The sequence below is a fragment of the Primulina eburnea genome, chromosome 13, assembly GCF_022965805.1.
Source record: "Primulina eburnea isolate SZY01 chromosome 13, ASM2296580v1, whole genome shotgun sequence".
Lineage (NCBI taxonomy): Eukaryota > Viridiplantae > Streptophyta > Magnoliopsida > Lamiales > Gesneriaceae > Primulina > Primulina eburnea.
Window position 1 is genome coordinate 28,215,369 of NC_133113.1, and position 24,211 is coordinate 28,239,579.

The 24,211-nt window shown below is 32.6% G+C and overlaps 3 protein-coding genes across 6 annotated transcripts; 2 read left to right on the top strand and 1 right to left on the bottom strand.

The window, feature by feature from the left end:
- Positions 1–5,292: 5,292 nt before the first annotated feature.
- On the top strand, positions 5,293–6,371 carry LOC140809283 (probable aquaporin TIP1-1). The gene is made up of 2 exons (XM_073166862.1): positions 5,293–5,771; positions 5,881–6,371. Exons 1-2 carry the CDS (start codon positions 5,361–5,363, stop codon positions 6,244–6,246), a joined length of 777 nt encoding a protein of 258 aa, XP_073022963.1. The 5' UTR covers positions 5,293–5,360; the 3' UTR covers positions 6,247–6,371.
- Positions 6,372–13,360: 6,989 nt separating this feature from the next.
- On the top strand, positions 13,361–16,037 carry LOC140810117 (E3 ubiquitin-protein ligase RZFP34-like). The gene is made up of 12 exons (XM_073167935.1): positions 13,361–13,673; positions 13,813–13,900; positions 14,028–14,087; positions 14,412–14,444; positions 14,544–14,621; positions 14,716–14,759; positions 14,844–14,884; positions 14,980–15,062; positions 15,225–15,316; positions 15,418–15,487; positions 15,582–15,623; positions 15,720–16,037. The coding sequence occupies exons 1-12, from the start codon at positions 13,648–13,650 to the stop codon at positions 15,825–15,827; spliced, it is 765 nt and encodes a 254-aa protein (XP_073024036.1). The 5' UTR covers positions 13,361–13,647; the 3' UTR covers positions 15,828–16,037.
- Positions 16,038–17,244: 1,207 nt separating this feature from the next.
- Positions 17,245–20,892, bottom strand: LOC140810694 (protein SOSEKI 3-like). Of its 4 annotated transcripts, XM_073168569.1 has the most exons (7): positions 20,758–20,892; positions 20,502–20,633; positions 19,878–20,125; positions 19,721–19,790; positions 19,508–19,623; positions 18,245–19,103; positions 17,246–17,955 (listed from the first exon to the last, which is right to left on the bottom strand). In XM_073168569.1, the coding sequence occupies exons 3-7, from the start codon at positions 20,089–20,091 to the stop codon at positions 17,652–17,654; spliced, it is 1,563 nt and encodes a 520-aa protein (XP_073024670.1). In that variant the 5' UTR covers positions 20,092–20,125; positions 20,502–20,633; positions 20,758–20,892; the 3' UTR covers positions 17,246–17,651. The 4 variants fall into 4 exon arrangements, with proteins under 4 accessions (XP_073024671.1, XP_073024672.1, XP_073024670.1 ...); XM_073168570.1 differs by having other exon boundaries at positions 17,245–17,955; positions 19,878–20,096; positions 20,502–20,892; XM_073168571.1 differs by lacking the exons at positions 20,502–20,633; positions 20,758–20,892 and adding an exon at positions 20,302–20,485 and having other exon boundaries at positions 17,245–17,955.
- Positions 20,893–24,211: the final 3,319 nt, after the last annotated feature.

Below are 24,211 nucleotides of genomic sequence, written 5' to 3' on the forward strand. Positions count from 1 at the left end.
ATATACATTATCTAAAGCGTGGGTTTTTTATTATTATATTATTTATAAACCAAGGTTTCAATGATTTGCCTTCTGATTGGAACAAAGATTCAAAACTGCTGTGCAAAGTCAAATTTGTCTAAAGAAAACGTTGTGTAGAGTGTATATATATAAAAATTGTAGACAACAATTTGTGTGAGACTGATCTCTTATTTGTGTCATACTTGAAAAATTAGTACTTTTTATGCTAAGAATATTATTTTTTATTGTGAATATCGGTATGGTTGACTCGTCTCATAGTCACAGATATAGACTCGTGAGATCACCTGACAACAAATCTATTCAAAATTGTATGCTATGATATTTTATCAGCATGGATTGCAAATACAACTACTTCAGGAGGAAAATCAAAATGAGATTGTAATTTGTAAATCCGATTTCTTATTTCAAAAATATCTGATAAATAAAAATAAAATCTAAAAGCGTATGTTTGTCCATATATAATATACCCGTTCTTTTGTCTAGTGATGGAAATTAAAATTGAGTTCAACAAATGCATAGGTCGAAGTGAATTTGATACAAAATAATTACTACAAATTTGGTTAAATATTATAGGAATGAATGTTTGTTGTTTTATCAAAAATTATAGTTGGTGGTGATGGTGTGACTCTAATTTTTTAAATCGTACATCAGTTCAAACATATTAATTTATTTTGAAAAAACGAAAAAGAGGATGAGTATCCTCTTCTCTCGGAAAAACCTCAATGGAATCAAATATTTTATAGTTGGGACAAAAAATTTTGTGAGATGGTTTCACGGGTCGATTTTGTGATATAGATCTATTATTTGGGATACCATAAAAAGATATTATTTTTTTTATAACAAAAATATTACTTATTATTATAAATATGAACATAATTGATTCATCTTATGGATAAAGATATATAAGATTGTCTCATAAAATATCTATTAATAGTGGAAACATGAAATAATATGGTTTGCTCTCATTATTTTAATGCGCAAAATTATATTTTGTTTCCAAGATTAAGATGCTTTAAATATAGTCTTTGCAAATGTTTGTAATATTTTTTAGGCCCTTGGTTTTCTTAAAGTTTCAAAAAGGTACCCTTGCGTCGTTCCACTTATCTATGGAATTTGTTGGAAAATCGATGGTTTAACTCAATGTAACAACGTTCTCATAAACATATTACAATCGAATCCATCTATCTTTAAAAAAAATAGTTCAACCTATTGGTCGTACCCAAAAATAGTTATATAATATAAAATAATAAAATTTTTAAAAATCTAAAATATTAAATATATATGTAAATAATAATGATAAATATATTTATCAAAATTTAAATTCTAAAAAACACATATATAATCAAATATAATTATATCTATATTTTGTAGACAAAAATAAACCAAAATAAGCTCTAACACAAATAAAATAAAATTTAAATATAAGAGATAATTTTGAAAAAATATATAAAAAATAACCAAATTCTTAAAAAATATATAAAAATTAAACAAAAGTGAACCAGTCGAGAGGTTTTTAAGCGTTTCACGGTCGATTTTTTATTGATTTAATCGTAAAAACGGTTATTTGTCTTGGTTAGAACAGGACTCGAGGTCGATTCTCAGCTGAATTGGTCGGTCCAACCTGATCATATCCGGTCCACGCCAACACAATAACCATTTCCATTTAGCGAAGAAGGAAATTTAATTATAAAATTTTTCTCAAATTTGAAATTTTGATTTAAATTATATATTCATGTGTAATAGGAATGTCAAAATCAGACGTGACCCACCAATCTGACATGTTTCAACCAAAAAAAATCATGTTTGGGTTTGGAGTATTCGGGTTCGGGTCAGATTGGGTTGAACCCGATAACTGATCCGAAAAATTATCTGGTTGGGTTGGATTCGAGTTGACCCGAAAATTTAAAATTTTTTTAAAAATATAATTAATAAATATTGCCTACATTTTTATATATTTTATGTCTGAAAAATATTTATTATATATTATATCATAAATTTTCATAATTTAATATTTGTTTTGAACATTTTTTTATTTTTAAAACAATTGTTTATTTGATTTACTAAATATATTTATTTTTCTTCAATTAAACTTTCAAATTTAAATCATATATATATGAGAGATTTTGTTATTATGTGTTTAATTTAAAATATATTATTTTTTGAATTTTATTTAATTTTTTTTAAAAAATTTCAAAATCGGGTTGATCTAGTTGGTTGGGTTGATTCGAATTCGGGTTGAGAGTTTTCGAATTGGTTCGGATTCGAGTTAAACAATTTTTGAATAATAATATTTCTCAACCCGATCTAATTCATCCAACTCACCCGAATTGACACTCCTAATGTGCCATAACAATCCAGAGATATAGATAATATCATTTATTATCAATATATGAAGAAGACAAAGAAATATGAAGTGATTGAGGACTTTATCGGAAAAAGGCGGTTCATCCAAGGGACAACATCTAGGAAAATTCGACCCTACCCCTGCAGGCACTGCCTGCAGGGGTAGATCCAAGGGCCAGAAAAAATTCTGGCCCATTTTTTTTTATTTTTTATTTTCCCCCCTCCCCATGAAGTGAATTTTGGGCCCTTGATATGGTGTGGGGGCACTGCCCCCACACCCAGCGTCTACTTTACCCAACATCTACATCCTTCGCTAAAGCTCAATCCGATATCACTCTTCGAATAATTGGTGAGACAGCTCATTCATTTTTTTTTAAATAATAATAATAATTTTTTTTAAAAAGCAAAAATTTAAATTGTCGCAACAAAATACAAGCTTTAAAAAATTACACAAATTTGAAATTCGATACTCACACACACTTTTAAAAATTCTAAACAAATATTCGATACTCACTACATTAAATATTCATGAAAATGCAATGGAACCAAGCATGTTATGATAGAATACGTTTTTTGCGAGACGATATCACAATGATTCATATTTAAAGTGAAAAATAAGTTTTTTTTAGCATAAAAAATAATAGATTTTCATAATTTGAGCCAAATTAGAGATTCGTATTACAAAATTGACTTATAAGACCGTTTTACATTAGTTTATATGTAAAACTAAACAAAAATATATATTTTTTGTTTGATAAAAACAAAACCAAAACCCATGGATATAACTTTCTGAAAGGAAAAATAAGTATTGGTTTCCGAGATATAATTTATTCATTCAAATAATATTTTCCTTATTAATAAGATTGTGTGAAATAATCAATTAAGGGTTTTACCTTTTTAGATTTTTGATATTTAAGCTAAAATTTTCATGACATGATCTTATTGTTTAAAAGACCATTTTCTTATAAAAATACAGTTTTTCATATTTTGTAGGATTCTTTTTTGGGATCAAATTTAGGAGAAAATGAGTCTAATAAACAAGATAAAGTAGTGGTTGTAAAAAAATATTTGGACGACGATAAATATTATCAGAGAGAAGGATTAAGTCTCAGATTATCGCGCGTTTGAAGATCGTTGTTGCTGCTACAATGTGTTACCGTGATTGTTGGATACATTTGAAGATAACACTTGTGAAAGTGTTGATTGAAGATAGCGTTTTTGTCGCTCCACTTTTCGGCACACTGTTTGCAATCCTTGAATACTTTTAAACATGATTACTTGTTTTAGGATACAATGTGATTCCTTTAACAATTTAAGGAAGATAGTTTTCATAGAATCACTATGGTTGGTTTTATAAACTCAAGTTGTTTTTCTATTTATTATTTTGTCCAAAATACTTGCGCATAATCATCTATGTGTTATTTTTGTTTAAGTTATTTATTTGTTTGATATAATATTATGTTGTGTGTTATCACAAGATGTTACAACTTTTGAGCCAACATTCATATTTGATACACGCAATTTGTTACAATTTATGTTAAACAGAAATCTCAACACTTTCAAAATAAAACAAATCGAACAGGCATGATTTTGTTGTTTTGAAACCAATACAAACAAATAAAAACAACATTAATACTGTACTTTCATTTAATTTTCAGTTAACTCAATTCCACGTCTCACAATTATAATAATCATTATATTTTAACATACTATGTATTCTAAAATTTTAAAAGCGCATTATTAGAATTTCAATAACTACACAAAAGTTTAAGTTCCAAATAAGAAAATATATATTTAAAAAAAACCACCATTAAATTTTACATATAATTTTGATTAAAAGTGTAACTTATTTTCTCAAAATAAGTTTAAAAAATCAACAAGAAACAAACAAAATATAATAATATTTTGAAACGAATCCAAATAAATATTTAAAAAAAACATAAAAAATAAACCAAAATTTTCCGGAGTCTTTTTTTTGGGTGCAGGGACAGCACAGTCAAATCACATATAGAGCATGACGTGGCCCATATCCATGTACGGTCACGACTCACGGGCTAGTCAACTATCATTTGGACGAATCTGACACAATGAGATTTTTTTAATGACAATAATGATTTCTTCCTCCAAACAAATGAACAATTCATACATCTATTTTATTTTCAATGTATAAACAATTATTTACATACCCAAACCTCTCCACCTAGACCCAAAAAAAAAAATCTAGACACAGCCCTGGTTTTTGTTCTTTTTTTGGGTGGCTAGCTTGGTCTTTAATCAATATTTAGATCAATAATTAACTTTAAAATAATTACAATCGAATCCAATGAACAACACATACGATAGTTGAGATATAACAATTGTTTCTCATATAAAATGATTGATATAACGCTTGAGCTACGATACTGATACTGTTAAGAAGATAAGTTATTTCGTAACATCAGCAGTACATTTTGGTAAGTTACAAATATTTGATCCTACCGTTGATATAAAATTCAAAACTATATCTTATATTATCATAAATTGCAATGAGTACAATTATTATGAATAAAATTGTTGAAATACAATAAAATTTAAAAATTAAAGTTGTATAATTACTGTTAGTAAATTGATAAACTTTCAATCTAATGATAATACTTAAAAGAACAAATGTTTGTAAAATTCTCTCATGCACATAGTTTATACTTTCCAGATTTCAAAGAGTCAAAATTCAAATAAATTAAATTTGAAATCTACATTTTAACCAATAGTGTATATAAAAGCTCCAACCGTATAATATGTTTAAAGAGAGAAATCTAAATTTGTTAATAGAGAAAGGTATATCTTTGTTTTACATTATTATGGCAATTATTGTACGACAAACCACCCACCTACAACTGGCTAATCCGGTTACCCACTAAGAATTTTCCATTATAAGTACTGCCGTGCATCTCCACTTTCGTTACACCATTTTCAAACTGTGACACCCTACTCCGCCCCCATTTCAAGATTTTCCGACCATGCCGCGTCCGAACGAGTACTTCAACGTCCCTCTTCGCCATCTCGCCATTGGGCAACGTGATGAGCTCCAGAAACCTGGCGCTGTGAAGGCTGCTCTAGCAGAGTTCTTCAGCACACTCATCTTCGTGTTTGCTGGCTCTGGTTCAGGCATTGCGTATAACAAGCTTACTGGTGGCGCCTCCGCCTCCCCTCCAGGACTCATATCTGCCGCGATAGCCCACGGTTTCGCCCTGTTCGTGGCGGTTTCGATTTCCGCTAACATCTCAGGAGGCCACGTCAACCCCGCCGTCACTTTTGGATTGTTTGTTGGTGGAAACATCTCCCTTATCCGCGGTATTCTCTACATCATTGCTCAACTTCTGGGGTCCGTCGCCGCTTGCGCTCTCCTACTCTTCACTACTGGTGGCTTGGTATGCTAGCTTAGACTACAACGACTCTTCTTCCACGTATTTCTCATGCATTAACAATAACTATAGAATTCTATATATTTATCCATGTTTTCGACTTTTGTAAACCCAGGAGCCCCCCGGATTCTCCTTGAGCGGCGTGTCCGTATGGAGCGGTTTAGTATTCGAGATAGTGATGACTTTCGCGCTAGTTTACACCGTTTACGCAACTGCCGTTGACCCAAAGAAAGGTGAAGTGGGAATCATCGCACCCATTGCTATAGGTTTCATCGTGGGAGCCAACATCCTCGCCGGCGGGCCGTTCACTGGAGCTTCGATGAACCCTGCGGTTTCATTTGGTCCAGCTTTGGTCGGCTGGTTCTGGGTTGACCATTGGGTTTACTGGGCGGGTCCTCTGATCGGGGCTGGGCTGGCCGGCATAGTTTACGAGGTGTTCTTCATCAGCCACACTCACGAGCCACTGCCCGTTGATTACTGAGAGACGTGTGTCCTCGTGCATTCTATATCCATAATTTTACTTGGTTTCATTGTCTTCTCTTTGATTTCTGCGTCGGATTTTAAATGCACTGCTTATTTTCTCGGAATATGGCTTATTTTATTTTCCATCTCGATTTATTTTCTGGTTTTACTTTTAGTAATCGTGTGTATCGAATATGTGATTTCTAATATTAAACTTGTTGGAACGAATATGCTAACCACATTAGCAGTAGAAACAAAATCGCAAAGATAAAGTTGTAAACGAAATAAGTGTGTTGTTGTTCACAATATGATTATCGTGCAAAGGAAAACAAAACCAAACCGAAAACAAAACCAAACCGAGGCCCGTAGTGTTGTACAGTTTCTTTAAACAGATTCGCCTCCACCAGTATGTGCTTAGAGTTTTCAGCGGACGTCTGTTTTCCAAGATACAACGGACAGACCAACAGTGATGCAGAACAAATTACTATGCTAGCGAACTAAACAGTACCTGAACTTTATCATTGGATTGAGTAGGAGCAGAGGTGTAGCAAAACGAGCAGAAGCAGTAGCACAAGAAAACGAGCAGAAACAGAACACGAAGGAGAAAGTGGATTTCGGTGTTAAGATTGGAACTTGGACGTAACTCAACCTCAAAAGCTAGCTCAAGAGGGGATATTGTCCAAGCTCTGATACCATGTTAAGAATGAAACTTGGTCATAACTCAACCCCAAAAGTTCGTTCAAGGAGAGAGGATTGTTCAAGCCCATATATACAACTCCAAGGTTATTTATCCAACCGATTTAGGACAATTAACATGGTATCAGCTCTTGGGGTTGAGTTAGGTTCAAGTTTCATTCTTAACATTTGGTGTAATTTCTTGGCTAGGCACATCTCCTATTTATACATGTCAATATCATTCATATGAAAGGCCAAAGATTGTCTTAAAGATGGTAGACGAAACACCAAGAGTTGAAGAGACTAAACACCAAAAGCCAAGTCATGTGAAAGGTCTCAAGGGCATGTGAAAGGTCTCAACCGAAAAAAATAACAAAATATGTCATAGACTGTTAGGCGATTTTTGCTTTGATCGGTCCAACATTCGACGCACCCTGGTCGCGCTTGTACACAAGTCAAGTCTTTTTCCAATGCAAATCGGGCCCATAATTTGCACCCCTCTGCGTTGGTGAGCGCGAGAGAGAGTCTCTTGACCAATCATTGTTACACCTTCATAAAATATAATACATATAAATTTAATTATATCACTTTATTTTTCCGATGTAGAACAAACCCATATTTCTAAATTTTCATTCACTTACTTGGAAATGCTCATAAACCTCAAGCCCATAAACCTCACATTTAATCCAACAAAACTATAGTTTAGGAAGAAGAGTTTACATTTACCTTCTTTAATCACGAACCACATTCTACACTACATCAATAATGTTACATCAAAATCATCTCCGACTAAATGCATACAATATAATATTCTAATAATATTTTTTAATTCCAACATCAACATAAGTTACAAAAATTTAAACAAAGCAATTATTGATAATTTATAAATAAAGAACTTAGCATCATTAATTAATTTGAAACGTAGGAAATCACATATTTCGAGTATATTTCATCAGCGTGAGGATATGCTGGCAATCCTTTTCTTTGTGGGTCTGTGTGGCCTTGTGTCTTTTACGTACCAAAATTCGAATTATGTCCTTTATTTCAAAATAACCTTAACAAATATAAAAAAACTGAGAGTGTATTTGAAATTTGTGGTCCAAATTTATAAGTTCTTGAATTATTTGGATGTATTAAATTCAAGTTATTATATTATCGAATTGATGGAGGGATTTGTTACTAGTTCGAAACATTAATTAAATGATTAAATATATTATTTGTTAACCATACAAGATGATAATTGATGGTGACAAGTAGAAAAAGAATCCCATGAAATCTTGGGATGAATGCGACCACATAAAAGAAAATATTGTGGCTCTGCTGGAAAGTGGAGGTCCCCATTGGCAATAATCAATTACAGAGTACAAAATATGAAGGCTCCAAACTTTGGCATGCCTTATGTTTCACATGGCATGTAGGTCTATATTATAATATTCAATTAAATTAAAAAAAAAAACCCATTGAAATAGGTATGAATGTGAAAGGAAACTGTTCGCAGAATACGGACAATGTAAGATGCTATCCACATTAATTTCAATTAATTAAAAATAATAAAAATGTGATTTTTATATTCTAACTTTTAATTATTTAAATAAAATGAATCTTAAATTTCAACGTCAATTCTAATCTTCTAGTATCAAAATAAAAAAAATCGATTGAAACGATACTGGAAATTTTGATTTATTCAAATTATTTTTGAATTCCTTAGGGCTTCTTTATCTTATATGTCCGCTCAAATACTTGACTTATCACTTTTGAACTAAGTTTATTTTTTTTGTAGCAAACGTACAGAAACTGTGGCCATGTCTTTACTAATCACATTGATTTCGATTGTTTTGGAGCGAGTTGTAATTTAATGCTCAATGCATCGGCCATCAATCACAGCCCGAGGTGGACTTTTTTTACCGAGTTTATTATTTTTCAATGGTGAAATTTGTTCTCTCTTTCTTTCTTTCTTTCTTTCTTTCTTTCTTTTGGATCGGACTGTGTATCTAACTTCGAAGATAAACATTTATATGGTACAAAGACATTATTTTATTTGATCTACTATTACGACTCATTCCAAATGATTTGCGTAATTTTGCATTTGGAGTTGATTTATGACAAAAAAAAGTGATGTAAACGAGTTGGAATGTTCTTGCATAATCGAGTCGAAACCAATCAATCCGAAAGCATTCAATCTAAGAAGTTGATAATGATTCAAGCTACCGAGGACGAAATCCATAAGTTTGAGTGTAACCATATTCAGTGTGACTCTTCCACTGATCGAGAGCTGGAATCATAGATGGACGTGCATGGGATTATCAGGTAAATAAATTATCATCACTTTTCAGTAAATCATGCATCATCATTATTATTATTATTATTATTATTATTATTATTATTATTATTATTATTATTATTATTATTATTATTATTATTATTATTATTATTTAACAAATATATATAACATTTTATCAATTTTATTTTGACTTTTAGTTTTTCTAAAAATAATAAATGTAAAATAAATCAATCTAATATGGGCTTCAAAAAATATAACTAGAAAAACATAGAAGGAAAGATGTAGATTAGTAGAACAACCTATTGCAATATCTTGTTTTAACACAAAACTCTTATGACATTGTTTCACATGTCAAGTTTGTAAGACGGGTCTTCCACTCGTGAAAATTTATTGATTTTTATATCAAAAATATTATTTTCACTACATATATAGATCAGTCTATAGCATATAATACTCGTGAAACTCTTTTTTTTTTTGGTTTCCAAAAGTTGCAAAGCTTCTCTTCTATTGAGGGCCTTTTTTTTGGTCAACCCAAGGATTGCTTCCACTTAGGCCCATATCTTTGGGCTCACATTTCATGTTTAAAAGAAATTTTGAAATATCGATTTTCCTCGAAAATCCAATAAAGTCATTGCATAATTTTTTTTTATATCTATTATATTAAAAAACTATATCCAAAAAATATTTAAATTAATTTTTTTAAACTAAAAATTTTGATACATAAAAACCCAGTGTATCAAAAAATAACGACTCCACCGTAACACCCTTGCGAATTATTATAAAGAATAATGTGAATATTTTGACTTTAAATTTTTAATGCATTTGAAAACAAACAAATAATTAAATATTCTGACAAATATAACATATTTTATTCAATTAATACGTTAGTTGGTTAGAGATTAAAATTCTAATAAACCATTGTAAGTTCATTACCTTTTGTAAAAAATATAATTGATTTTCTCGATAATATTTGATTAACTGTGTAACCTTTTAAGAATTAAATTAACAAATTTTACCTGATAATTCGTATAGTTTTAAATACTTTTAGTTCAGAAAATATACGGTTCAATTTAAATTTTTAATTACAATCCAATTATTCTTATAATCAAGGATTGTTTTAAGAAAAAGAAAATTTACATTTTTTTAGTAAACCATAATTTTCCAGTATGGAAAGTAATAATATTTTTTTTTATCACAAGAGAGAGGATCACTTGCCAGTCGCCATGAACTATTAGCTTATTATAATTATTCTCAAATAGCCTATTCCTATCTTGTTTTCTTCAATGATTTCATCTATGTCTGCTGGAAGGTCCAGATAGTTCTGTATCCTTGTTGGTATTTTAGTGTTTCCGAAGCCAAATAATCAACTGCTCCTTTGTTCTCTGTAGATATAGTTGATCCTGACTTCTCAGTCTCTATTCAAGAGGTTCTTACATGTAAAGATAAAATTAGAATGGACGAACAAGACATTTCTTCTTTTCTCAGCCGCTTCACAACTTTTTTTGAATCGATTCCCAGTAAAATAATCTTGTATGTGTACAAAAATTTGTACCTTTGCTTTTTAAAAAAATTCCCCTTTTTTCCCTCGTCTATTTGCTGTGAAGAACTATGCTACCGACGCTTTTGGCATCTCTTCGAGTTTCAGGAAATTATAGTCTGGATTGTTGTTAAAATCAATCAAACCGTAAAAATTAGTTTGGTTCAAGTTTTTGATAAAAAGAAAATTAATCAAATCAAACCGGTGACATTAATATAGAAAAATCATGTCATAATTTTTTGTTAATTTAGTGTGATTTTCTTGGATATACAAAAAATTAATTTGAATTTTATTTTGAACTTTATCATCAGGGAGCCTTTTAACATTTCAATTACATTGATACTTTATTTATTGCAGATAGATTTCAGCCTAAATAAACTCAACTACAAACTTAAAAAATTTAGAACTTTCTATGAGTTGAAAAATATTGTAATTTGCATAAGCATTCTGATATATTATTTTTACGTAAAAAATAAATTGTGCACTCACTTTATATCAAGTGTCAATTACTACTTTTTCCAAATAATAATATCACACAACACCAATTCGGTAGATGAGATCCTATCTACTGTGGGCACTACCCTCACTTCATTTCAACGAGTAAGATCTTGTCACACATATCAATTTCCAAAAAAAAAAGAGTGGGTCTTATATATGTATGGACAAATATTGGTCATCCATCCTATAATGAGAACAATGACCATATAGGTAGGATGAAATAAACCAATTCACTATGAAGCACAAAACGTAAAATTTGAACCAGACCAAATTTAATGGTTTGATTTGGTTTTAAATTTTGTGAATTCTATAAAACATCGTGTGGTTCGAATTTTTATCTAAAATCGAACCAAACGACAGCTGAAAACATATGATTGGCCCTTAAAACAAATCCCAATGCAACAATTCAATCCCTCCATGGTGTTATAATCATATATTTTATTTGACTAGATGCTTATTCTCAAGAAATGGATTGTAACTGTAAGAGCCATATATTCATTTTCAAAGGAGATCGTGTTTTATCTTTTGAAAAAGGCAAGAACCCCGAGGGACCGTTAATTGGAACACACACGGGGTACGGCGAACTACTTCTCCTTTAGTCCTAAAAAATAAAATAAAAATTTGGACAAAGAATAAGAGAAAGAAATGTGTCAAAATATTTTACAAAAAGTTACGTAAAATATTTAAATTTATTTATTAAAATTTTAAAAAATATTGTATAAGATTTTCTAAAACAATGGTCGTGTCTCGGGGCAGAGTCGCTGTCTGATTAGTTGTATAGATATAAAATCGAGTCAGCAAATCCTTAAAGTGGAGTGAAGATTTATTTATATTCTTTGCGAACTTCTAAGATATTAATGGAAGTAGTGACGTGGAATCTACTCACTCCACTCCACTTCTTATCCAACTTTTTCCCTTCGTCGCACTCACAAACTACACTCCCTCCACTATCGCTCTTTTGCTACGGTAGATTTTTTGTGATATGATCTCATGAATTTTTATCTGTTAGACAGATCAATCATATCGATATTTACAATAAAAAGTAATATTTTTAGCATAAAAAGTAATATTTTTTTATTGATGACAAAAATGAGAGATCTGTCTCACAAAATACGACCCGTGAGACCGTCTCACACAAATTTTTACTATTTTTCTAATGAGTTATTTACATTACATCATTTGCAACAAACAACATTAATTTTAGTCCCATACATACATTTCGTATGTCATATTTCGCTAAATCAATTATAATTCCGTAAATATTGTTTTGATCAATTTTAGTTAAATAAATTACTAATATCTTTGTTAAAAGTTATACTTACGTTGTAATAGTTTTTTCCACTTTTTTTTTATCCTTATCTTTTTAAAAATGTTTGATGGTTACTATTTGGTGTTGTTAAAGGAGAAATTTCAACTGTGAATTTTTAATAATAAATGTAGAGTTTATTACAAAATCAACAAACCTAACTACGTACATACTGATAAACGATCTTTTTTATATTGAAACTCTTGTTTTTTCTTTTTCTTTTCTTTTCTTTTCTTTTGATAGTGTCCCAAAAGATATATCTCATCACCTGTCAAGTGATATAGCTGTTAACATTATAAATATATATTACTATATTAAAGTTGTTGCGTGTAATAAAGACAATAGGTTGACATTATTTTTTTGTTACCTGTCAAATCAACATTATTCAATTTGGTAACTATTATTTGGCCTCTTTGTCAATTTTAAGTAATTATCATTTCATAATTACCATTTACACCTTTCTCAATTTTAACAATTTCCTATTTGGCAATTTTTTTATTAGCTTATTGTCTATGTTCTAACATAATGAGTTGGTCTTTTGTGAGACGATCTCAAACAATTTATCTGTGAGACAAGTCAACCTTACTGATATTCACAACAAAAAGTAATATACTTAGCATAAAAAATATTATTTTTTCATGTATCACACAAATAAGAGTTCTGTCTCACAAAATACAATCCGTGAGACCGTCTCATACAAATTTTTGCCAACATTAATTTGGTTAGTTTGGGAAAAGATGGAGGGTGATACACGGAATATTTTTCTTTTTATAATATAATTATATATTAAGTATTATAACATCAAAATATATATATCAACGACAACATAAGTTAGCTCGCATGATCTGGTCACAGCCGGACCCTAAAAGGTGATGTTTTAAAAAAAAAGCGAGTTTCGCTTCCACTTTCTTGGTTTGAACTTTGAACTAGGCTGCTGTTTTTGATTCGTTTGGAACCTTCTGTTGGGTTCATCGACATAATCCATCCACGCCCATTGTAAAATCTTCCTTTTTCCCGCCTTATAAAAACCTCGGGCTTCATTTTCTTGAATTTTTATTTTGTACGTAACCAGCGTGTTGCTCCCTTTTGAAGAAATTCTGTAATTTCGGACGACAATTCTAAGATGGAGGTTGTTTCTGGGAATCACGGGTAAGTTAAAGCTTTTACCTTTTTCTTCTTCTGGGATTCTTCTTTTCTTCGTCACCAGATGATGCCGATGCTTGAAAATGCGTTGATCGTGCTTTTTCCGATGTGATCTTCCTTTTAATTGTAAATCTCCAAATTTTAGATGCAAGCATTACAGAAGGAGATGTAAGATTAGGGCACCTTGTTGTGATGAGATCTTTGACTGCAGGCATTGCCATAATGAAACTAAGGTTTGATTTGTTCAATATCGAGATCTAGCACTTGGATTTTTTGTTATACTCTTTGGTGCTTCTGGGTTTGAATCCACCAACAATTTCCTCTCTTTATTTTCTTTGTTTTGTGGTTTTAATTTGACAGAATGCTCTTGAAATCGATCCCATTTATCGGCATGATGTTCCCCGACATCAAGTGAAAAGGGTAAATTTTTTTAGTCCATGATTCTATTTTTAGTTGCTGTGCATTTGGTTATCATTATTGGTTGTTCAAAAATTTCAATGATGACATTTCATTGATTTATTTGCTCATCCCCCAATTTTGCTAGCAATTACTTTGCATTTATCAGCGATATACAAAATATATCGTCAGGTAAATAATACGTCAATGTGGAATTCTGCTTGAACTCTTTCAATTCAATCCTAGTTTTATCTTGGTTTTGGGTTGAAGAAAGCACGTTAGAAGATATTATATGAGCTAAAATCGTCCAAGTTTCGACTTGTCTGACCCCGATATTACTTTCTGCAGGTTATATGTTCTGTTTGCGACACAGAACAAGATGTAAGTTGAATGCATCTCTTGATCTGTATGAAAGATCAAATTTTGAGAAGTTTACCTTGTAATTTAATTTACTGGTGCTTTATAATTTCCACTTTCCAGGTTCAACAAAATTGTGAAAGTTGTGGAGTTTGCATGGGGAATTATTTCTGCCCAATATGCAAATTCTTTGATGACGACGTAAGATATCCGTAAATTTTGTACAGTGTAATTTACCCTTGTTCTTCCTCATTCATAATCTTGAATTCTTACACTTTGCATTTCATGGATTCAGGTTTCGAAGGAACAATTCCATTGTGATGAATGTGGAATATGTCGGTGAGACTATTTGCTTACACTTACCATTTACTTGGCCGATTCAACCCTGAAAAATCGTGAAAACTTACCAAATGATTCATGCAGAACTGGTGGCAAGGAGAACTTTTTTCACTGCCACAAATGTGGTATGCCGAAGTTAACTTCCTCCAGTCTCAAACTAAAGTTTGTCTGGATTTCCAAATTCTGTTTACTAAGTCTTGTCATATATTGCATAAATTAGGGTGTTGCTATTCAAATTTGATCAAAGGTGCCCATCATTGTGTGGAAAGAGCAATGCATCATAATTGTCCAGTTTGTTTTGAGGTAATGAGATTTCTTGGAGTTACCTTGCATGCTTGGGCTATCCAGGGATGAACATACAGTTGTCCCTCTTGAAATAAATTTTTTTCTTCCTGCATCATTAGTTTATGTTTTTAGTATTTCAGTCGGATTCATAAAGGTTTGTTTTCTGTATTATGGTTGCAGTTTTTATTCGACTCAATGAAGAACATTACTGTTTTACTATGTGGACATACTATACATTTGGAGTGTGTCCAGGAAATGGAGCTTCACCACAGGCAAGGATTCTCGTGATTGTATCAATCATAGTTCAAAACCATTTGAGTCGGCTGCTAGCTTTTCATGCTCTAACGGTTTCTTGGATTTTATAACCATACAGATATTCATGTCCTGTCTGCTCAAAATCCATCTGTGACATGTCCAACATATGGAGAAAGCTCGACGAAGAGGTACCCTACTCAAATTCATCCATTTTTGAAACTCCGTGATTAATGCAAATTCTATTGCCCTCATATGTATTGTTATGCAAAATCTGACTGACAGGTTGCTTCAACTCCTATGCCAGAAATGTACAAGAACAAAATGGTAATCATTTTATTTGGAAAAATTCAAGGCACAAAAAAAAAAAAAGCAATACATACCAAATATCTTGTTTTTATTGAATGTTTTTGATATAAATAGGTGTGGATACTGTGCAATGACTGTGAGTCGACATGCGAGGTGCAGTACCACATTGTGGCATACAAATGCTTGCGATGCAGCTCTTACAATACTCGACAAATTCAATGAGTCACCGCGCCTTGAAGGCGGTCTTTGGTTGTTTAACAATGGTATTCAGAGACAATGGCGCAGAGTGAGGATGGTGAATGATGCAGATGAGGGAAGAACATGAAGGAAGGTTGATTCATTTAATTAATTTACATTATTTGCCATGTTGATGTTCTATTTGTATACATTATCAGTTTGATTTAATGAATAATAATTTCTTGTCTTTTCTCACTCTCTTTATTTCAAATAGTTTGTAAAGTTTATACCAACATAGTAATCCAATTCAAAATTTTACCCCAAAAAATTTAGACAAAAATTTGTGTGAGACGATCTCAAAGGTCGTATTTTGTGAGACTGATCTCTTATTTGAGTCATCCATGAAAAAATATTATTTTTTATGCTAAGAGTCATATAGATCCACCCGATCGATGAAGACTCAAACCAAACTCGCCCATCCATCGAACATTTTTTTTTTGTTTTTAACTAATCGATTTTTAGAAATATACAATTATGTCTTGAATAAATTAAATACTTGGGTTCTTAACATTAATGATCATTTTGACTTGAAAATTTTGGAGTTGGTGTTGGGTCAACCGTGAACCCATTGAAGGTCAGAGAATCCAAAAACGACTTTCAAGAATCTCTGAAAACGAAAGTAATTAATTCCCAGAAAGCATTTATACACAAACAAACAAACCCACTCCCAATGCTTGCACGTGCTCCAATTTAAATTTTCCATATACATTGTTGGGTAGACAATTTTTATAAATTTCAATTCAATGGCTTAAACATCGTGGGAATTAATGTTCTTGTCTTTTTATTTTTACATTTTAAAAAGTTTAAATGTACACATTATTATTGGATTTGATGACTGAGATATGATCATATTACATACTAATTGTGATTAATAGGTCCTGCTAACAAGATCAATTTGTATATAAGATGTTCAAATTAAATAACATTTCAACTATCAGCAATTTAAGTTATATTTGGATTGATCGAAGTTCGAGATTTAAATCTATAAAAACGAATGAATGAATTAGTTCACTTGACAATGAATTTCAAAACCCAAATAATTTTTGGCTAGTTATTAGACGTCATGTCAATTTAAATTATCTCATCAAATACTTTCTAAATCCAAACCGTTCAATACAAGCACAACCTAAAAGAAGTAAATTCATTGATAGTTGCATCTGAGATATGCCCAAAACCCAAAATTTGGTCGGCCTAAAAATAACATGGAGGTGCATGTATTTGAACTGTAGATGATAATACAAATAATGGAAAGGGAATCACCAAACAAAATTTATTAAATTCAAATGATTGAATTCAACAATATTAAACTTAATTTGATAAGATATTTGTGATGTATAATTCTGTCTCTTTTGAATGGAGTTTTTATTTCAAATGAACTAATTGAAAACAACTTGGTTAACTCGAACGTGCACACCATATCAAAATTGGTTCTAGGATAATCTTAACAGTAAAATCAAGTGACTGAACCAGTATGCCAGCGGGATCAGATCATCATTCATCACTCCAAAATATGGCAAAATCTACTACCTTCATTAAGTTAATAATTCACAAAATCTGAATGCAACCAGAGATAAAATAAATAAATAAAAAAAATCATTTGACAGTATAGCTTTGACATAATTCACTCCAAAATCATCAAATATGCCAATTGTCATCAAGGAGTTTCTCTTGCTGTCACATGCTTTGGATTGTATATTACAACCCGAGCTCCTGGAGCAAGCCTGATCAGGAAAAGGAAACAGAAATCTCAAGCTACATGAATAAGAACTGCAGCACCATGCTAAGTTGAGTGGTTAGATTGAGAAGGTATCAGAACTCAACTTTCTTCGCATTTTTCTTTTCATTTCCACAAGAATCCAGGTTTCTTGATTGTGTTTTCCCCGATGACGGCTCGGTAATCCTCTTGCTTCCACCACTGGGTGTGCCTGGTGTAAGGGTTCTTGAACTTTCCACTCTCTCAGATGAGATTCTTCGTCCATCGGAAAGAGGAGATCTCATTGATTCGCATCTTGGCTGCTTGGTTATAGAAGCCTTGAGTGATCTTGGAATGCACTTCACACGTGTGGAATTTTCCGCTTCATTGTTCTCAACAGAGCCAAGTTGCTGCGTACTTCTGCATGAAATAGTTCTCTATTTGTCTCAACATGATGAGGGCAAGAAAATATCTACAAAGTTCTAAGTTTAGTCTAACCCATGAAAGCTAACTCCCGTATCTAGACTGCGATTAATGAAGACTAAAATTGCTTCAAGGGTTGTTGAAAGTGGCCTGATTAACTATAAACACAATCTTGACTTAATATAAGATCAACAAGGAAAAGAAATTTTAATGTTTCAGCATCGAGTTCTCTACTGATTGATGAAAATATCAACAATATCAACTGATGGGAAGATAAAGTAATGACCTGTCAGCGTTGTATGAAGATGATCGTTTCAGAGTTGGTATCCCTTCCTTGACCATATTTGTTTCAACAAAGCTCCCGCTGAAGTATTCTTTATCTTCCACTCTCACTCCAGTTGGACGAGGATTCTCCGAAAGGCAATCGAGCTCTCCAAACATCAAAGATGTCGAGAACAATGGGGAAGGAACTTTGGAATGTGAAAACCTTGGCTTGTAGGTCGGGATCATGCCAAAGCTGGGATCTTTCACTGAAACTGAGCCACAGGAGATCAGTTGCATTATAATATTCGAAGGCTTGAGTTTTGTACCAGATGGCATTCTAAATTCATCCTCTTCAAGAATCCTAAAGCTGTTGAGCTTTTTAGCATCAGATCTAATGAGAGCTTCCAAGGTATCTGTTCTACCACTTGATGATGTACTGGATGTGGATGGAGGCGGCGATGTCAAGTTGCAAATTTCCGAAGTCTCTTTTATTTTGAGACCCTCGTTTTGACAAGTGCTGCATTCAGGATCTAATAACCCATCATCAGTCGATACGCCTCTTGCACAATTTCTTCGAGTTTTGCCTTTATCCTTGGTTTGGGTGGAAGCATCAGCAACACCATCCTTCTTGTTAACCTTGTATTCTATTAGGCTCAAAGAACCATTCCAAGGGGAATTTTTCCCCATGTTAGAGTCTGGAGACACAGCAGAAGTGCAAAGACGCTGAGCCGGAGGTGATAGTTCGTCATCCTGAGAGCTTTTTATAGTTCTTCCATTCAGGCTAGATGAAGATGAAGATTCTTCTTGGCTTCTGAAAGATGGTGGTTCTGGCAATGCTCTCTGATTTTGTGACATGAGATTTCCAGCAGGACTAAAGTGGCCTAGAAAACAAGGCAGTTTATTATCACAAAACACATATTGACATGTGCTTACATGTAGTCCATCATCACGGTCGTAGAAAAATATAGGAAATAAACATAGCACTACATTGCCTCCTTTTACTTATATTTTCGCACAAACGACTGCAGAAATGGAAGTTCCACTGACAGATTTTAGAATTACATAAAACATGCTATAAATATTAATTCTACACACCGCCACAACACCACCAACGAGTTTAAATTCTACAGTTTCTGAACCCGGTACTCAGCTTATTCACAATGAAACTTTTAATTTGGTTAATAATCGCAGAAGAAGGATTTCTTTACCGAATCATCGAATCCATATAAAACCTCAAAAAACTTAAGCATTCAATAATTATTACAACGGAAGGTGGTCACTTTACCAGAATTGGATTCTTCAAAGAGCTCCGAGCCCTTGAGAACATATTCGTCCCTGTGAGCCGGGAGGATTAAATCTTCTTCACAAAGATCGTGCCACACGAAACCATTCTTATAACTCCTGCATCCAAAAATTACTCTATAACGTTAAGATACATTTTCAGAAAGGCAAAATCGCATTCTAAGAATCGAACATAAAGTCATGGGTCCATATACACCTTTTGCAAGACCAAGCATACATTGATGCCATGCCTCTGCCTCTCAAACCGTTCAGCCTTTCCACCACATCTTCAAATATAAACAGAATTCGAATTTCAAGAAAATCGCGATACTGAATAATGGAATGTTTCCATAAGCAAAGCAGCATTGTGGTACCTCTCAAGTAAAGTCCATCAGGGGAGGAGAGGGGGACTTCCATAAAATGTGGATGCTCGAGTTGTCTATTCCTGCATAGATAGTAAACTACCGGCACTTTGTGCTTGTGCTGTTGCTGCTGCAGATTATTATGTTGATGATTGTAGTGATATTTGGGTGATTTTTCAGTCCATACTTTGGCTCTTTCTGGGCTCAGTTGCTGATATTTCTTCATTCTCCCTTTAATCCGCACGTCAAACGAGTCAGACCTGAATTTTTTCAATAAATATAACTTCTAAAAAAAATCACATATATTTTCCTACTTTTCTTAAGTAGTCCAGAGCTAAAAATCTCCCATTCTAAGCATAAAAACAAAAAATCCCTAAAAAATTAGAAACAATTCCAGTTCTGTTGTGCAACCCAAAGATGAAGAGGAAAAAAAGACCTCGAATTGCCCGGAAGACTGCCTGCTCATTACACGTACCCGTACGTGAATGAAAATGCAAGTAAAACCAGTTGCAGAAAATCAATAAAAAAATCAAGTCGCAGAAAAATAAAATGGACCAAGAATCGAAGAAAAGAAAACGCCTCACTCGGGAGTGTAGAAAAATGTAGATGGAAAAAGAAAAGAAAAGGTACGCCAACCTGGGGAAGAGAGGAGCAAAGCGAGGAAAATGTCGAGCCTCAAATTCAAACGGCACACGCCCGCGTTAAATCAAAATGAAACCAACCCATGAGCTATCAGTGATCCCGCCCTCCCCAGGCCCAAAACCAACCCTGCGGATAAAGCATTTAAGGGAGTGAGGTGACATGTCATGGAATTGATAGAGCAGCGACAGAGAATAGGAATGCATATGGAGGAGGAAAGGGACAGGTGAAAGGAGAAGTTAATATGTAGTACAGAATGGCTTTTTGCCTGATATCGAGGGAGCGAGACTGTGCATCTTTTGGCAGATTCATGGGACTTCTACTGCATTGTTTCTTGTGAGGCGAGGGCGGGGTTTCTCCCATGGTTCCATCCCAATCTCTCCCTTCTGTTTTCCCTGTTGTTTTCTCCACTAAATTGAACTATTGCCATCGTGACCTTGGGGGGCCCAAAGTCTTTTCCGTCGGCTCAGTGTATAAAGTAACATGACTCATAACCATTTTTTTCATGAGTAAGTATCCTCCAAAACGTCTCACAAATATTACTCATCTTCATGATAAAAAATAATACTCATAACATAAAAAGTAATTTTTTTTCATTGATGACCCAAATAAAAGATCTGTCTCACACAAGTTTTTGTCTTTACTCGGAGATTTTAACCATTAAACTTAAATAGAAAAGAATAAAAAGTACATCTTTAAAGTGACCAACAGTAATGATATTACAAAATAGTACTTTCGTTTTATTTTTATTTTCCAATAATTTTTTTTTATGTGTGCACTTAAATTTGAATTTAAAAACTTAGACTAAATATTGTGTTTTCTTCCACAGTTGTAAAAATTACTCCAATGAGTTGGGCGTAAATGGTTAGCTGGTACATACTTTATAGAGGCTAAACAATTTATAATGGAAAATTATGTGTTTTTTTATATACTCGACTTCAAAATTTAACTCTTTGCTAACCAAATCGCTATTTATAGCAGTCTAACAATGTTTATGGTTGTATGTCGAAAAAACGTGAAAAAATTTATGAGATCGTCTCACGCGTCAATTTTATGAGACGGACTCCTATTTGACCTGATCTATGAAAAAATATTATTTTTTGAGTAGTTTTCTAGTGAAACGGTCTCATATATCTATTTCCGTAAAACATATCAACTCAATCTATATTTAAAGTGAAAAATAATATTTTTTTCATGAATTATATCAGAATGAAGATTTGTTTCACAAAATTAATATGTGATACCGTGTCACATGAGTTTTTGTATTACTTTTTATGTAAAAAAATATATTACTTTTAGAGTGTGTCTCATGTGAGACCGTCTCACGGATCTTAATCTGTGAGACGGGTCAACCCTACTCATATTCACAATAAAAAGTAATAATTTTTCATGGATGATCCAAATAAGAGATCTGTCTCACAAATACGACCCGTGAGACCGTCTCACACAAGTTTTTGCCTTACTTTTGTGGACTGAATCAACATATCTCACAAATATATATATATATGTGAAACCTTCTTATCAGAGATTTAGTATTCGAAATAAATGAGTTTGATTTTTTTTTTTTATTTTTTTATATACATATGGTTTTTTATTTATAATTTGAGTTTTTGTTTTTACAAAATTCATGCCATGCTGCTCGGACTTCGAGTTCCAATCCCACAACTGGAATTTAATTATTACAATTGACAAAATCCATTGGATGATGATGATTATTATTATTTTAATTATTGTTGTTGTGGAAGCAGAAAAGATAATAAATGCAGATTTTTACCATGGGCCATGTCCAGCAGATAAGATACTAAATGCAGATTTTTTGCCATGGGCCATGTCCAGCAGATAATATATGGGCTCTTTAAACCCCACAAGCCTATATTTTTAGGACAGGCCCACATAATCAGTGGACCCCAGAAAACAATATATCATACCATTATTCAATTCATCTGCAATTTAAAACACAATGATTCTCACATTAAAAAGTTTAATTATTTCAGTGTGGAGGTTTATATATGAATGGTGTTCCACCTTGCCTCGTGGTCCAGTTTTGAGTTGGGTTCTGTCCACATAACCTTCCAACCTCCTTTCGGGCCAAACCAAATCCACCTAACAATGCACACATCAGAACTCGGGGAGCCAGAATTTTTTTCGATCCTTCACCGAACGAGAGTACATACTAATTGGTAATAAACTCGTATGTTTGCATCTCTTTCATTGGTAGGACATTGCACATTGCCAAATTAGAGTAAGCACGACCGAATCTAGTTAAACATTATCACTTACACCAGTATAAACTATTTGATACTTGGTTGGATGTTAATAATCACGATTTGAGATCTCAGCATTAGTTGGAAAATGCTCCTCACTAGTCAGTGTACTTCTTCAGGTTTTAAGAAATGGAAAAAATAGTTTCCTTCTTACCTCTTTTAGCTTCCATTAGAAAAATCAACCTGTTACAAAATATAACTCATTTCTCGAAAAATTAACTGAAATCTACAAGATCACAAAAAATCCTGCAATACACCTAATTATAATTCAAAAAGGATTGCTCCATCTATCCCTTATTTGTAGTGTTTTACTGGTTTAATGGCTATGTTTATACTTCTTGATTCAGTCATGATCCACAAAACCAGAGGAATAGCTGGCTAGAGTATATCAGAGAAGCACTAAGAAAATTTATGCCTAATTTATTTAAAGATATGAACCTAAATTGATTGAGGTGGTGCCTCTTTCCTCTCACATTACACCATCCAATCCTTTGGATATTTCCTACTACACTCAGCCTAATCTATTCGTCTAAGGTGATTCAAACAACTAAAGATGGAGAAGGAGTTTCAATTACCGTTTAAAAAATGTGGGGGAGACATAATCTAATGATATTAGAATAAGATGAGAAACACTATTAATGTAATATAGATTAACCCGTACATCATTATTGCATACACACTAGCAACAATTTTTTTCCCTATCATTTCTCAAAATATCGTTTTAACATAATTTACATTTGTTTTTTCCATACCGTATAAATTTTGCCCTTCTAAGCTGTCAGCGCACCAATCTTTCACTTAATACAATCAATATTTTAGGGTCGTTTGTTTCGAACGATGAAATATTAGTTGAACATATCTTCGTTGACTCAAACTTTAATACAATCAATATTAGTTGAACATATCTTCGTTAATACAATCAATATTTTTGGGTCAGCTATGGGGTCCAACCCGACCCGAACCAGAAAACCCCAAACCAAAACTCAAACTTTATTTTTTCGAGTTGAACTATATCGGGTTGATGAGTCGTGTCTGATTTTGATACTCCTAAATCAGGACATGGTACAAACTTCAATTATTTCACACCACTGGCATTATTTTGTTTGTTATGCAACTGATTACTCATGATTACCCCCTTAATGCAAATGGTAAATTGTCATTCCCACAATAATAATTGTACTATATATAAAAATAAAGAAAAGGAAGTATTTTGTGAAGCAATGTTTTTCCAATAACAATAATAATCACATCATTACAACACTCGCTGGAGATTTGGTGTCATATTCGATGACAATAAACATTACTCAAAAAGTCACCTAAATTTGAAACATGTAAGCAATGTTGGAAAATGGCTTTAAATCCATTTTTTTCAAAAAAAGAAAAAAAAATCCCTTCTTTTTTGTAGCAAAAGATTTAAGTTGGCCGTTTATATGTAATAATGTA

Bases quoted from the DNA above. Each gene is read 5' to 3' on its own strand.
- LOC140810117 (XM_073167935.1), top strand. From the start codon at position 13,648: ATGGAGGTTGTTTCTGGGAATCACGG. The intron at 14,760-14,843 runs GTGAGACTATTT...TGATTCATGCAG, and splicing joins GATGAATGTGGAATATGTCG to AACTGGTGGCAAGGAGAACT. The intron at 14,885-14,979 runs GTATGCCGAAGT...TGCATAAATTAG, and splicing joins TTTTCACTGCCACAAATGTG to GGTGTTGCTATTCAAATTTG.
- LOC140809283 (XM_073166862.1), top strand. From the start codon at position 5,361: ATGCCGCGTCCGAACGAGTACTTCAACGTCCCTCTTCGCCATCTCGCC. The intron at 5,772-5,880 runs GTATGCTAGCTT...TTGTAAACCCAG, and splicing joins TCTTCACTACTGGTGGCTTG to GAGCCCCCCGGATTCTCCTT.
- LOC140810694 (XM_073168570.1), bottom strand. From the start codon at position 20,091: ATGAAGAAATATCAGCAACTGAGCCCAGAAAGAGCCAAAGTATGGACT. The intron at 19,791-19,877 runs GTACCACAATGC...TTATATTTGAAG, and splicing joins TGATGGACTTTACTTGAGAG to ATGTGGTGGAAAGGCTGAAC. The intron at 19,104-19,507 runs GTAAAGTGACCA...CTTGTTTTCTAG, and splicing joins CTTTGAAGAATCCAATTCTG to GCCACTTTAGTCCTGCTGGA.